This window comes from Dermacentor silvarum, chromosome 5, assembly GCF_013339745.2.
Source record: "Dermacentor silvarum isolate Dsil-2018 chromosome 5, BIME_Dsil_1.4, whole genome shotgun sequence".
Taxonomy (NCBI): domain Eukaryota; kingdom Metazoa; phylum Arthropoda; class Arachnida; order Ixodida; family Ixodidae; genus Dermacentor; species Dermacentor silvarum.
Window position 1 is genome coordinate 98,975,976 of NC_051158.1, and position 14,614 is coordinate 98,990,589.

At 46.1% G+C, this 14,614-nt stretch overlaps 1 protein-coding gene across 1 annotated transcript in view; it reads left to right on the plus strand.

Moving 5' to 3' along the window:
• LOC119453640 (TBC1 domain family member 9) overlaps positions 1-14,614 on the plus strand; it is a 94,318-nt gene that overhangs the window by 67,624 nt on the left and 12,080 nt on the right. Inside the window, exons 25-28 of the mRNA XM_049668310.1 lie at positions 1,358-1,594; positions 2,746-2,961; positions 4,659-4,729; positions 8,170-8,260. Of these exons, the coding sequence (XP_049524267.1) occupies positions 1,358-1,594; positions 2,746-2,961; positions 4,659-4,729; positions 8,170-8,260 (615 nt within the window). The remainder of the gene's footprint in view (positions 1-1,357; positions 1,595-2,745; positions 2,962-4,658; positions 4,730-8,169; positions 8,261-14,614) is intronic.

Below are 14,614 nucleotides of genomic sequence, written 5' to 3' on the forward strand. Positions count from 1 at the left end.
CCTTCCGTTTATTTTTTCACCATTTCATCTAGCAGACGACGTTGCAACAGATGCTCCTTTCAGCAGAGTTTGTATCTTTAAACAACACAAACGGAACCACAATGGAAGGGTGATGACACTAGAAGGAGCAACGCAAAGACTCAAGGGAAAGGGTTGTCATGTCCTCCTGGTTAAGTGCTTGTCTCGGTTTTGGGAGGTTGCGGGTTCAAAACTTGCCGCAAACCAATAAACAATGATGCAGGTGTGCCTTGGCCCTGCACTTAGGCTTTGTTCAAAGGCGAAGTGCTTGAGGCAGGAAGCCTTTGTTATCTCTACCCCCGTCAGAACTCTGTGAGCACTAACCACGTTGACATATACACTGAGTGCCGTGTTGTTTTGTTTTAAGCAAATGAATTCCTGTGAGGATCAACCAACAGGATAAAGTTTCCAAAGCAAATGTATGCATCCACCTGAGAGCACAGTACAAAGCAAGAAAGAAAACTGCCAGACACCTCCGAAAAAAAAAAAAAAAGTATTGTAACTGAACGAATCCTTGTCCGAGAATGAAACCGGATTAAGGAAGTAATGTGTTGTGGAAAGCATTGTCTCTTAATTTCTGCTGAACTGCATGTAATAATTGTTTAAGAACTTTTGTGAAATGCCGAGTGTGCCACATTACAATGGTAAACACCAAGGGTAGCTTAGCATGATACAGTGGCAAGTCCTCTGTCCGTTGTCCCCTTCGAGGGACAAAGGATTTCGAGGAGCACTTGTTCATGACAAAAGAGTTTCAATGAAAGCATGTGATATGCATACCTGCCAACTCTCCTGAATTTCCATAAAGTTAACAAATTTGAGCACAGGTTACAATTTTATGAGTGTTGCATCAAGTTTTTTGGAAAATGTGTTCTCAAGAACGTTGTGCTTGTCAGTCTCTGAACCTTTGTTGGAAGTCTTCTGGTGATGAAATGACACCAGATGGGTACTCGCTTGGAGCTAGTTAATTCAGAGAAGCTCATCAAGCTGGCGAAATCTGCAATAGCATAGTCGCTGAAAGAGTCACTGGGATTGAAAAAAACTTTGTTGATTGTCAATTTGTGCCATTCTAAGTTTGTTGCTGCTTGTATGCTGCATCTAGAGGCAAATCATGGCTAATAAATGCATGTGTATACGATAAAAAGTGGGTTCTCAAGGCAAACATTGAAAAAGGAATGCGTAATATGCCCTCCCTCCCTGATCTTGGTGTCGCGTCCGTGGCCTTTTATGAATTTTAAAGCATGCAGGTTAGAAGCTGTGAATATTATGGACAGGTCAAAGTAACACTGCATCCTTCCAGTGTCTGAAGCAGTGCGACTTTTTTTTTTTTTTTTTGTGGCAGGCCCATGGAGTCGTGGCGAGCATCCACGTCGTCTAGGTGTGCGTCTGTTCAGGCTAGCCGACACCGACTGCGACGGATGGGTGAGCCTGGCCGACTTCTGCCGGATTCTGGCTATGTCTTCGCGTGGTGACATGGACGACCGGCTGCGGCTCCTCTACGGCGCTCACTTGGCCGTCTGCCAGCCAGGCGATGTCGAAGATTCTCAACGAGACTCTGCAGACGACAGCCCCGAGCAGGGTCAGTGTGCAGCACTATGGAGCTAAACTTAGTTTCAAATTGCGTATTCTTGAGGCTGTGCCACAATTTTAAAGCAAATAGCTTTCTTTGGGAGCTGGATTAATTCTTTTCCTTATCTGGCCAAATGTGTGCACGCATTGTCATTCCCGTTTGTGTTTGGCGGGCTGGCCATGTAGCTTCACAAGAAGCTGCCAAGAGGTGTCGCTCACTTGGAGGGGCCTCTCCACTATGTGCACGTGCATCGGAGGGTTCGTCACTAGGTAACAAGGGTGATAGCTTTCATCTTCACATCCAGTCTGCATTGGCTGGAGAGAGAAGCATTGTGTCGTTTACGCAGTAGTGAAAAAAACGCAAGCGCTGCCAAAGAAAAGCTTCTGGCTAAAACAAAATGAAATCTTTTATTGACCCACTACAAATCTTTGCTTTACTTGTCTAAAAGCATTACGCACCACTACATTATACTTTGGTCGTCAAAACACCATTATAGTCTTAAGCATACCACCTTCATAGTCTTGCTGGTTCGTCCAATGCATTTCAGTGGTCCACCAAGTTTCTTGGGTAATTCGGTGGGTCAGAAAGCTATTCACTTACTTGATGATCAGTTTCGATGGTGTCTGCATTATTTTTTGATATCAACTTTCTTTCAACACATTGGCCCCCATAAAAACCAAAACCTATGTAAACAGTTACGGCGTGTAGTATGAAAAAAGTTGGAAAGCGTAGAGTTGAACTTGAAATGCTCACAGGCAATATCAATGAAGGGAAGGGAGATTGGGCACCAACCTCCATGCAGTGACCCCCTCATAGTCCTGCCTTTTGGTGCCTTCACCAGCCCAAGTTAGCTAGCTGAAGCCACCACTAGCTGACAGAAAAGTTTCCGAGGGTCTCAGTTATAGTCATTCAGAAATAGTCAAAACGTAAATGAATAAATGAGAAACTTGCACTTATTATTTGGCATGTTTGCTCCTAATTGCCTTTCTTTCATAGTCTGTGAGCTAGCTGTACAACAGGCACTGAAGCAAATCTGCACCCTCTTCAGCATGCTTGTTGGAGCCATTGCCTCCAAACACGAGCAGTTTGCCCCATAGGACAATCATTTGGACATCGTTCAGTCGTTTTGGCCAACTCGCTTTGCTTTGTCCCGACCGCAGAGAGCACCGAAGTTGCTACCGAGGCAGAGGAGTACTTCAGCTCCTTGGAGGAGGGGGCCTCCGTCGACCAGGTCTTGTCTTCTCCTGCCCCGGAGGGTGGCGCACAGGTTTCGCAGCAGCCACAACTGCAGCAGCGGGTGGAGCTTCTCGACGCCGTGCTCCAGCGCAACCGAGACACGGACTCGTTCTTTGGCTCGACCTCGCTGAGCAGCAGCTGTGAGTGTGGTAGTGCCTCACCCCTGACCACTAAGAAGCATAAGCCATTTTGGCCCACATACAATGAAATCCCGGTAATTTGAAATCTCTTCATTCGAATTGACGGATAATTTGAACTGCTCTGTTTGTCCCGGCAGAACCCTATGTATTTGAATAGAGAAAACAAGCTCCTGCAAATTCAAACTCCAAAAACAGCTCAAAGGATATTTCGAATAAAATTTCTTGCTTCCATGGGCCGCTTTTTGGACAAACTCATCCTAAAGGCTCAGGTTCAATGCATCACTCGCTATCACAATGTTGCGTGCCGTAAAAATTACAAGGAAAGATGCACACCGAGACAGAATTGGTGCAAGCAAAGTGGCGCGCGCCCTTCTTTCCTATCCAGCTTAGTAGGAGCAGGAAAGAACCCCGTAATGCGCACGCTTGATCATGTTACTGCCCGTTCACCTACAAACGCCCCTCCTAGCGCACGCGACACAAGTATATATGGGCACAGCATTCAAAGGGTTTAAGATCACAAGTAATCGCGCTACAAGATTGGTGGTGAGGCATATCACTTGAGTGGACCGTCGCAGACTGCGGTTTTATTTGTCTGTACTAAGCTTAGCAGATAGGGCCAGACATCTTTCAGGGTCTTCCTTTTTTTTAATTGCTTGCGAACACTGAAAAGTCACAGTTTTGCCCAAAAGACGAAACATTGATAGAGATAACAAAGATAGCAAAACACAACTACATGAAGTAAGGTTTGTAGATTTGTCGGCCATATAAACTCTTAATAGACGTTCACAAACTAATTCAATTCACAAGTACAGTATCACGTGCTCACAGGCAAGCATTAACAGATTTCACTCGATGACCGCGAACGCTTGCGGTCACAACGCTGCCATGATGAGCGCAAACAGAGGGGCGTAAATGCTTCTGCTGCCACTCCCTTGAACATGTCTTCGAAACTAGAGATTATGCGACCTCCAGCCCAAGGCGCTCAGGAAGACAGTGCAGATGCAGCCACCAGCTAACCCTGCCTCTGCACCTGCCAGAGACTACCTCCAAGATACAGTGCGCACTCACTCGCGCAGACAGCCATGTGCAGTCAGAGCCAGGATAGAGGAGAAGATGCATACTCACCTGCCCCCCCCCCCCCCCAGTACACTGTTGATCACGTGACCTCCAACACTGGGCACACAGGAGGATGATGCACATCAGGCCACCGTCCTTCTCACCTTCGCACGCTTCCCCTCGCACTTGTGCTTTATGTGGAACCTTACAGCGACACCGATGCCAATGGCAAGAATTCAGCTAGAATGCTCATATATTTGCTATCTCAATAAAAAGTTATTTGATACTGTGATTTGGAGCCATTGATGCAGTAAATTCTTTTTAATTTTACTCTCATCAGTTCAGAGACTTCGCTAATTGAGACTAGCCTTCCTGTACCATCCAGCAAAAGCATTATGCTAGAGCATCAAATGCCATCATCAGTTTTGGAGCATATACTTTCAGAGCCACTTCTCTATTTCAGCTGAGTTCTTGTATACATTACTTGTTTAGCAGCATTTTTCCTGTTCTTGGCTGTTTAGTTATTGCTTGAATGAGGGTTACTCTCGTGTTCTCATGACCTTCCTTCCTGTTCTGTCTTTTCAACATGATGTTGGCTGTACCCAGCGCTTATTCACTTTTTTTTCCCCTGTTCTCACCAGATGGAAGTAGTGGAGATCCCTCTAGGTCTTCCAGCAAGTCGTCGGACATAACCCTTCCTGACATGAACCAGGTAGGTTGTCATGACTGCGTTGTGTGTAAGGACCGCAGTAATAGTTGCCCAAACAAGGGAGATGTGACAAGTAAGAAATAGTGAAATTTCCAGAAATATTTCACTGCTATCCAGGGCTCGTAGCGGTCCTTGAAACCTTCGAAAACCCTTCAATGTAGAACTGCCATTTCTAATTTACAAGGCCTTGAAAGCCCTTAATCTTCATGGAGTGCTCAAAAATTCTTGAGTATTGCTTTCGCCTAAGCTTAGCAGGTTTTATTTATGTATCTGACCACAAGGTTTATGCGTGCCAAGAGTCAAGCCAATCCTATGTGATTAGAATCTTTGTGGTAGGGAGCCATCTTGCTTGTGGTGGCTGGTGATAGTTTATGCACAAATAGCTTAGCGAGCATCTCTGTGCAATAAAAAAAAATGTTTGCTCATTTTTTTTAAGACATTGTCTTGCTTTCAAGCGGTCAGGCGTCGTGATGCATTGTTCCTTGGAAATGCTTTGTCAGGGCCTTGGAAGGCGTTTAAAACCCTTAAATTTTTGCCTAGGAAACCTGCTACAAGCCCTGGTTGCCCTCTGCTGCTTAAGTCTTTATTAAGAAGGTGCCGCCAGGTGGCACTATCATAGGAGCACTCGCTCCATCTCTTGTCGTAGCAGCGCATCTACTATAGTGGCTACCACCATGGAGCATGTGTCACGCTGGAAAACCGAACGCCAGAAGATGCGAGAGTCGCGCAGGCAAGACGAATGTTAGGGGACGCTGGAGGATCGAATGTCCCCACAACTTTTTGTTAGTGGTAGCAATAGAGTTTGTAATTAATTTAGTTTACGTTAGCTTGAAAACTGGTGCGCCTGCTCGGCGACTATGCTTCCTGGCACACACTCTATAGGAGCAGTGCCTGCATGAATGGTGAAATGCTTTGTGATCAACAATTTGAGCAGCTTTGAAAAGTTATTTCTGCCTGCAGCATCTAATCCTGAACCTGGATCCTGGACCTGGAGTGCTTGGACTGGGTATTGGGATAAAGATGCTTTACTCCTACTCCTCAAAGCACGTAGCGAACTAAAATACATAGGCATTTGAACATTGTTATAACAAAGCTGCATTTGACATGGAAATACCATGGTTATGTTCGATATTCGTTATAAGCACATATTCTTTATGTGCCCATATTAGCGAGAAACGTTTTAGATATACTTGGTATATGTGATAATATGTATATTTGTTATCATAATCAGCCTATATTTATGTCCACTGCAGGACAAAGGCCTCTCCCTGCAATCTCCAATTACCCCTGTCTTGCGCTAGCTGATTCCAACTTGCCCTGCATATTTCTTAACTTCATCACCCCACCTAGTTTTCTGCCGTCCTCGACTGCGCTTCCCTTCCCTTCCCTTCTCTTCCCTTCTCTTCCCTTCTCTGTAACTCTAATGGTCCACCGCTTATCCACCCTACACATTACATGGCCTGCCCAGCTCCATTTCTTCCGCTTAATGTCAACTAGAATATCGGCTATCCCCGTTTGTTCTCTGATCCACACCGCTCTCTTCCCGTCTCTTAATGTTAAGCCTAACATTTTTCATTCCATCGCTTTTTGTGCGGTTCTTAACTCGTTCTCAAGATTCTTTGTTACGTAAAAGTTTCTGCCCCATATGTTAGCACCGGTAAAATGCAATGATTACACTTTTCTTTTCAATGCCAGTGGTAAGCTCCCAGTCAGGATTTTGCAGTGCCTGCCGTATGTACTCCAACCCAATTTTATTCTTCTGTAAATTTCTTTCTCGTGATCAAGGTCCCCTGTGAGCAATTGACCTAGATAAACGTACTCCTTTACAGACTCTAGAGGCTGACTGGCTATCCTGAATTCTTATTTCCTTGCCAGGCTATTGAACATTACCTTTGTATTCTGCGCATATTAATCTTCAACCCTAATTTTACACTTTCTCACTTAAGGTCCTCTACCATTTGTTGTAATTTGCCCCCATTGTTGCTGAATAGGACAATGTCATCTGCAAACCGAAGGTTACTGAGATATTCGCCGTTGATCCTCACTCCTAAGCCTTCCCAGTTTAAGAGCTTGAATACTTCTGAGCATGCAGTGAATAGCATTGGAGAGATTGTGTCTCCTTGCCTGGGGACCCCTTTCTTGATAGGTATCTTTCTACTTTTCTTGTGGAGAACCAAGGTAGCTGTGGAATCTGTAGATATTTGCCAAGATATTCACGTATGCCACCTGAACTCCTTGATTACGCAATGCCTCTATGACTGCTGGTATCTCTACTGAATCAAATGCTTTTTCATAATCTATGAAATCCGTATAGAGAGGTTGATTGTACTCCGCGAATTCCTCTATTACCTGATTGTTGACATGGATATGATCCATTGTAGAATATTCCTTCCTGCAGCCAACCTATTGTCTTGGTTGACTGAAGTCAAGTGTTGCCCTGATTCCATTGGCAAGTATCTTGGTGAATATTTTATACAATACTGAAAGCAAGCTAATGGGTCTATCGTTCTTTAATGTTTGTTATATCAAGGTAGGAGTCATGAGGGAAGTTAGGAAATTCGCAGGCGCAAGTTGGAATGAGCTAGCACAAGACAGGGGTAATTGGAGATCGCAGGGAGAGGCCTTCGTGCTGCAGTGGACATAAATATAGGCTGATGGTGATGATGATATCAAGGTACAAATTATTTACTTCATCATATTTATCTTCGTTATGTTGAGCTGCTCTAAGACACAACACACTAAGGGGTAGTAACATTGATGAAGACACAGGCAGCTGACTTCTCCATCAGTGTTTGTATCTTTCTTTGGGTGTCTTTGAAAGCATAAGCTTTTCTTAGCTCGTTCCTCAGTTTCGTGCCATCATCGTTGGCCGTCACCATCCACAGCACAGACCTTGGTGGCTCACCAAGATGGTTGGATGTCTGTGCATGTAGAAAATGCTTCTATTGGTGGAAGGGCATTCGATGCCATGTGCACTTCCGGCAATGAGAAAGGAGAGTTCAGTCACTTGACACAAAGCTTAGTTCTCTGCATCGCCACCAGATGGTGTTGCCCTCCATGCATCACAGGTGGTGAAACTCACTGGTTGCACCTGCATTATCGTGGAAGTTTTGCTCTGGCACAGTCACGCCTCACCTTTCTCTTCATGAGTCGGTGGCGGTACAAGCGTTTGCCACCGCATCGTGACTCTAAAATGTCATGGAGGAAGCAAGACCTTATGTGATTTGGCGAGCTCAAGATCAGAAGTGAAAATGCCTAGCCTCCACCACAGCTAATACTTGGGCATTTGTGTTACACACTTGCGACCGTCGTTTGATTTCTCTAGAACCGAATATGCACTTTGGCTAGTATACCAAATAAGCCAGGACACAGTTCTTATTGAAGCACATTCTTAGTCAGCTCTTCGCTCCTCTTTGCTTACTCGGTGTCCTTTGTGTGTGTAGGAGCAGTTTGTCCAGATGTGGCAGACCGTGTACAACCTGTTTGTGGGCCACCCGGATGAGCAGGACTTCTACCATGCTCTCGCTTGCACAGGTATGCCGCCACACTATAATGTAATACTTTTAGAAGCGGCCTTCATGCTTCTACAGCATTTGAAGGAGTGTGGACACATATGTTTGAAGTTGTAGAAACTGTGCCACATGTTTCTCACACCTAATAGGATGACATTTAGCAGGTGCAAAGGTTGGGAAACACTTGTAAGTTATTTTGATGAAGTTCGTTGCACTGAAATATTAGAGAGGGAAAAAATATCCTTTACAGTACCGTGCAACTCATGCATTCATACAGAAATACAACTACAGTAAAATCTCAATATAATGAACTTCAGGGGACCGCGGTAAATGGTTCGTTATTCTGAAAAGTCGTTATAGTGAAAGCCCCGAAATTAAACATTCTGCCCATTAACTTATCGGTTCATAAGTTGTCACCATATGAGCTATCTACGAAGACGTCGCTGTTGGCTCTCAGCCCGCGCAGTTGCTATTCACGCACCACCGAAGCACCGTGTAACAAGAGTGATGCGTTCAAAACAGATGCTGATGCCAAGAAAACTACGGACAAAAAGGAAGCTCCATGTCGCCTTCAAAGCGCAATGTTTCTTGTTTGTTTATTTTCACAATCCTTGCCGTGGACACAGCAACTGTCTCGCTTGAGGCGGACACCTTAACTATATGAAAGTGCAAGCGCACGTAAATGGCACCACCATGAAAGTACGAATTGTGATCATGTGGCAACCCCGCGAGACGAAGGTTAAATTTCTTCGCGCATGTAGCTACTACGGCCGCAGAAAGCACAAAAAGAGGCGCGCGGAAAGAAGGGTGAAAGAAGGAAGAGACGCGCCTCCGTTGCTAGGCGACACTTATCTGGGCGGAACATGCGCTCGCAAAACTTGATGCGTCATCGCCTCAGCTAGTGTTCGAACGGCCACTTTGGCACCTTCCCAGAAAGAACGGCTCGCCTGACTGTTGAGCTCACCCACTTTTACCCTGCCTCGGAATGAAAAAGCGCGAGTCGAGAGCGAAAGTATTTTGCGGTGATGCCCGACCCGATGCGCGCATTCAGGGGTGCCGCTGGTCCCGCTGCTCTACTGAGCTTCGTTGTTGGAATATCCATCCACACGGGGCTTCGGGCACACTGCGCGAGGGTGCCGTCCTTAACCAGGGACGGATCCATTGCAACGTGCGTCGGCGTGTCATCAGAGGATTGGGTGGTACGGAAAAGGCGTGCGCAAAAGATCCTGTATACACGTGCGGGCGACAGCCGCTTCCCTTGTGACATGCCGCTGTCACCAATTCACGTGATCATCGCGCTGCTTTCGAGTCTTTTTCGGAACTCGTGGAGTGATTATCGTGGGCGATTGGCCTTTCGATATGCGGCCGCTCGGCTTTCCGACGCGCCGATGCTGCGTGCCAGCGTAGTTTTTTCCTCAGGTGCCGTCTCAGGTTTTCCGGACCAGTGCGTTGCAGCGTCTGCTTTCTGCGCCTTGTCATCTGCTAGCCTCCTATTTCAGCTGCCGTGACTTGATACATGGAAATCTAAGAATCCCAGATTTTGGAATATGGGTTCATAGTAGTGAGGCGTTGTTAACATGACACGGAAACTGAGTAACCATCATTATTCTGAAAAGTTTGGTATTGTGAAGTTCGTTGTACTGAAATATTTTTACATTGAAACTATTAGAAGTCAACAGGGGATTTCTGAAAAGTTTGTAAATATGAAAAGTTCGTTAATGTGGGGTTTGTTGTAACGAGATTTTACTGTATCGCTTAAGATTTACTCCCAATACACTAAAGTTGCGATGAACAATAAAGTCCCAGCTTCGCCCGAAAGGCGAAGCATTGATTGCAACAGCAAATTAGCAGACAGCTATACGAAGTAAGGATAGTAGTTTTATCGGCCGTAAATATCTTGCGTTTCTTCGTCGAAGCACTCATCCTTAGAATGTCACACCAGGTACTGGATGCGTGGACGCATGTCGTTTCACACAAGCGCGGGGCATTGAAAACGAAGAGCGAGCAACACGATGGCATCGTAGCGTCACATAGTGTCACCTAGTGTCAGGTTAGTGAAGTGAAGTGCGGAGACTTGCGCAGTAACCAAAGAGTGGCGCTGCCAGCGCGTTGAAAAAAAAAACTTTTTTTTTTTATTTGGTGACTTTGTGTAGCAATAAGGCTAGATGTAATGAGGTCACTTGTAAAAAAATAAGCAAGAGTGCAGGGTGGGTATGCAGCAAGCGCCTACTTAAGGGGCCTATCAATTTCAACGTGCACTGATGGGATAGAACTTGGAGCCAGTAGGACAGGCGCCAATCGTCACTGCCGACACTCAAGCTCTTTATCCATTTAGTGCGCGCTGAAATAGGTAGTCCACTTAGTGTACACTTGCGGAGTACCACCTTGATTGTGTTTCTTCTGGCTCTGCTCGTGTGTGCCAGCTGCAGCAGTCGCATGAACGGAACCAGCCAGCGCATGGTGTCATTCTTATCCGACTCCTGGGTACCAAAACCAAAAGTAGTTCGTAGGAACAAGTGCAGTTCAGCACAGACCACTTATAACGTAAGTCACCGGAGTCACAAATTTCCGCACTATAAGTGGTACTGCACTATAACCATGACATCTTTCAAACGCTGTGCACGCGCAAAGCCAAGCAGCCGCGTGTTTCCGGGTATCGAAGCATACGACCGGGATTTGCCCTCGCTTTTTAAGTTGGTGGGGTGGTTCCTCTGCTTTCCAAGTGCCGTACAGCCACTGCAAAGAATTTCGTTGGCTGTGGACCAAGCAGCAACTTTGGCTGCAGACTCCCGACGAGACGGCGCTGGTTAGGCCCATCAGGCCTAACCTGTTAGGCCTAACAGGTTATGCCTATCCTGATAACAGGTTAGACCTATCAGGCTGTCAGGATACTGCATTTAACTTACCCTTTATATATTTTCGTGCCTGTAGAAGAATGCACATTGATCTGGCGTGAGATCATGAGCACAGGCTGCACTGACGGCAGCACGCGTGAAGCAGGGTTCGCCAGCTGACAGTGACCATGAATGTGTGTAGCAAACATTTGTATGTGAGCTTACTGGTAGGAATGGCGAAAGCTCTTGTGTGGGCAACATTATGAACTGATTAACTTGCGGAACACAGGTTCTGGCAGTGGCGCATTGTCGAGGTCGCACGCGTGATATCTGCACTTAGCGACAATGCGCATTGCGACAACGCACGGTGCTGCCTTAATCAATTTTTCCACCTTGCTTGGGTTGCAAAAAAACTGCAAATTGATTTTACTGTTGAAGTTAGCTTTTCCGGCATGCCCGACATTCAGACATTTCTGTGACCCCGTTCATGTCCGAAAAAGCGAGTTCACGACTGCACTTACTTCCCGCACACAAACTGAAGAGCCGAAGAGCGACAATATGCATGCGTTCGGTGTGGATCGTGCACGGAGCTGCAGCAAAAATGCATTTCCATTTTCTCGAGGGCCCAGACACACGAGAGCTATGCCACTAAAGCATACGGCTTCTTCATTGCTTAGGCAACCTCCATGCGCCCACTGAGCCAACACGGTGCCACTGCGGCTTCTTCTTCTTGTTCTTCTTTCCGTTTTTCTTCTTTCCTTGTTCGTTCGCTCATCTTCTTTTCTTCCTCCACATCGCCCTCGTCACTCTCCCCTTTAGACAGCGCACCTTGTTCAGAAGCATGCTCGCTACTCGCTTGTCTACGGGATTTTCTGGCAACCATATTATGGCAACCACTGGTATTTTGTGTCACACACCTACACTATAAGCAGTATGCATATGCATTGAGATCTATGAGATAACAAACGAGCCAAGGAAACTAGCATTGTAGCATTATATCCGGTCCTGCACTATATAAGAGGTTACGTTATTATATGTGGTCTGAGCTGTAGTAAATCGCCATATTTAATCGGTTCTAACGCACCCTCGAATGTAACGTGTACCTGATTTTCAAGACTAGAAATGGAAATGGCAATGGCCCTGAGTGCTAACTCACCATATTTCTCGTCGTACAATTTGTGTTCATTCGGACAAAAAAAAATATTGCATCTGAAGAACAGGTAGCAGACTGGGCATTACTGCCACTGTGAGAGACCTCGTTATCATTGCAGTCGAACCCACTTAGAGCAATATTCAAGTGCCACGAAAATTCCATTGTTATAACCGATAATGTTGTAACCGGGTTGTGAGAAAACTATAATGACGGGGAGGCCAGTGTGTTGACTTAACTTGACTCGACACTGATTGTGTCGACTCATTTAACTGTTTTTATCTCTGCCTCCAGCACCTCCGATCACGCGTAGCAAGCCGCAGCTGTCGGCATTCAAGAATGGCACTGCTAGGACAACTGCAAAGCGGGGTCACTGGCAGCAAGTGACATGCGAGCTCGGCCGAGGCATTAGTTTGGTGGCCTCAAAAGGGGCCTTTTAAAAAATGCGCGAAGGTTACCACGGTAGCCCCTCAGCTTGAGAAATCTGGAAAAAACGCTGGGGCGAGATTGCCACAATAAAACCCCATGTCCGTCAGCTTTGCTTGCTTTGCACTAAGCTTGCTGACAGCCTTCTCCAAGGCATCCAAGTGCTCCACGGAGTGCAGCGGAAGGTTCCTCGCGAAAACGAAGCCCCAGAGGGACTGAATCATCTACAGGGCCACGTGCGAGGACAACGTTGAGGTAGCCTGCCCTACCGCGTCATAACCGCTGTCGTCAGTGTCGTTATCCGATGCAAGCACGTTCGCGACAATTGCCTCATCGGTTAGAAGCAGTGTGCTTTCATTTCACCGGCAATGCACGACGTTGCCGGCGATCAGCGAGCGGACCAGCCATCTTCCGTTTTGGCGGCAAGTCAAACGAGGCTGAGAAACCACGTGGCCAGGAACGACTTCGACGCAACCAACAATGACGAGCACGAGCGCCTTAACCCATTGGCTTAACTGCGTAGTATAACGAGCCAGCCGGCCAGTGAGCTATCTGGGAGCAGCGCCCCGTGCTATCAGCCCTATCAACGCAGTTGGCGCAGTCCATTCGTGTTTCGGAGGGTGGCGCGGCGTAAAGCTATGGGCGCAGCCCGTTCGTGTTCGGAGGGGTGGAAGGGCGACAGGAGAGAGGCGCGTGAGGCTGGCGATGCGGAGAAGGCTGGAAAACGGCGCGGCGGTGTGCAGCGGCTCAAATTTCTCTGTTTCTTTTTCTCTTTTCAAAGATTTCGCATTCCATTACCTTTCGGCACGGTCACCCAGTGGCCAGACTTCATCGTTATAACCGATAATGCGGCATGGGGACAATGTAGTGAGTGGGTTATTTCACCATAGAAGACATACAAAAGTTGACGGTGCAGGAGCTTTTCATTGTTATAACCGATATATTGTTAAAACCGGTCTCGTTATAAGTGGGTTCAACTGTATATCAACAGCCAGTCTTGTGTCCTGTGAATTGCCGTTGAGGTAACACATTAATTAAATGCCTTGCGCGCTATGGCAGCCTAACAAACTCACAAAGTGAGCACAAAAAATGTCGCTGCTCGTAAAGCTTCAGTCGTCGTGTGGATTGGCTTGGATTACAGCATGCATTACTGCGTGCCAACAACGGTAGCTTATCAGCATAACAGTTCTGGTGTTACACTGGAGTCTAACGGGCTTGGAATTGTTTTTAGTAAATTATCCTGAAAGAAGCTGCATGTTAGAATGGAGTAAACAAGATATACGGGGCTCCCTGAGGCTTGCCACTATTTATTCTAGGGTTTGGGGGGCTTGGCCCTTTACTTAATGGGGAAAAAAAAATTATGAGTCGGAAATGGCATGTAAGTATTCCTTTACCGTGTCCCTCGGCTCAGAATGGTGTAATGAACATTAAATGTAGCCAGCATTACCCGCTCAGGCTCTGACGCGCTCTGATGTTTCGTTGTTCACACAGATTGCAGTAACATCACCATGAAAGTAACCTCATTAGGTTGCATGTAATGTTTGTATCGTCCAACACTGGCATCATCAAAAGCAACTCAGAAGTGTATGTTGAGGCAAACGCAATTAATGTTCATTTAATTAACCAATGACTCAATTTATATAGAAAGGAAATTTGGTCATTGCATTTCTATCATTTCAAATTCAAATTTCGAGTTAGAATGTGTCCTGAGAGCCTAGTTTTTTGAGTGTCTGCTAACCGTAAAGGCCCCTCTCAGTTACAATGATAGATTGACAATACAGTTAAACCTGGATATAAGGAAATTGACAAATTCCCCAAAAACTTTGCTGTAAAGAGGACTTCGTTATATGCAGGTTCGGCACGAAAATTCGAAAAAGAAATTCTTGCCGTATTTACTCGATTCTAATGCGCCCTCAATTGTAAGGCGCACCCGTTTTCAATGACCAAAAGAGAGGAAAAAAATATC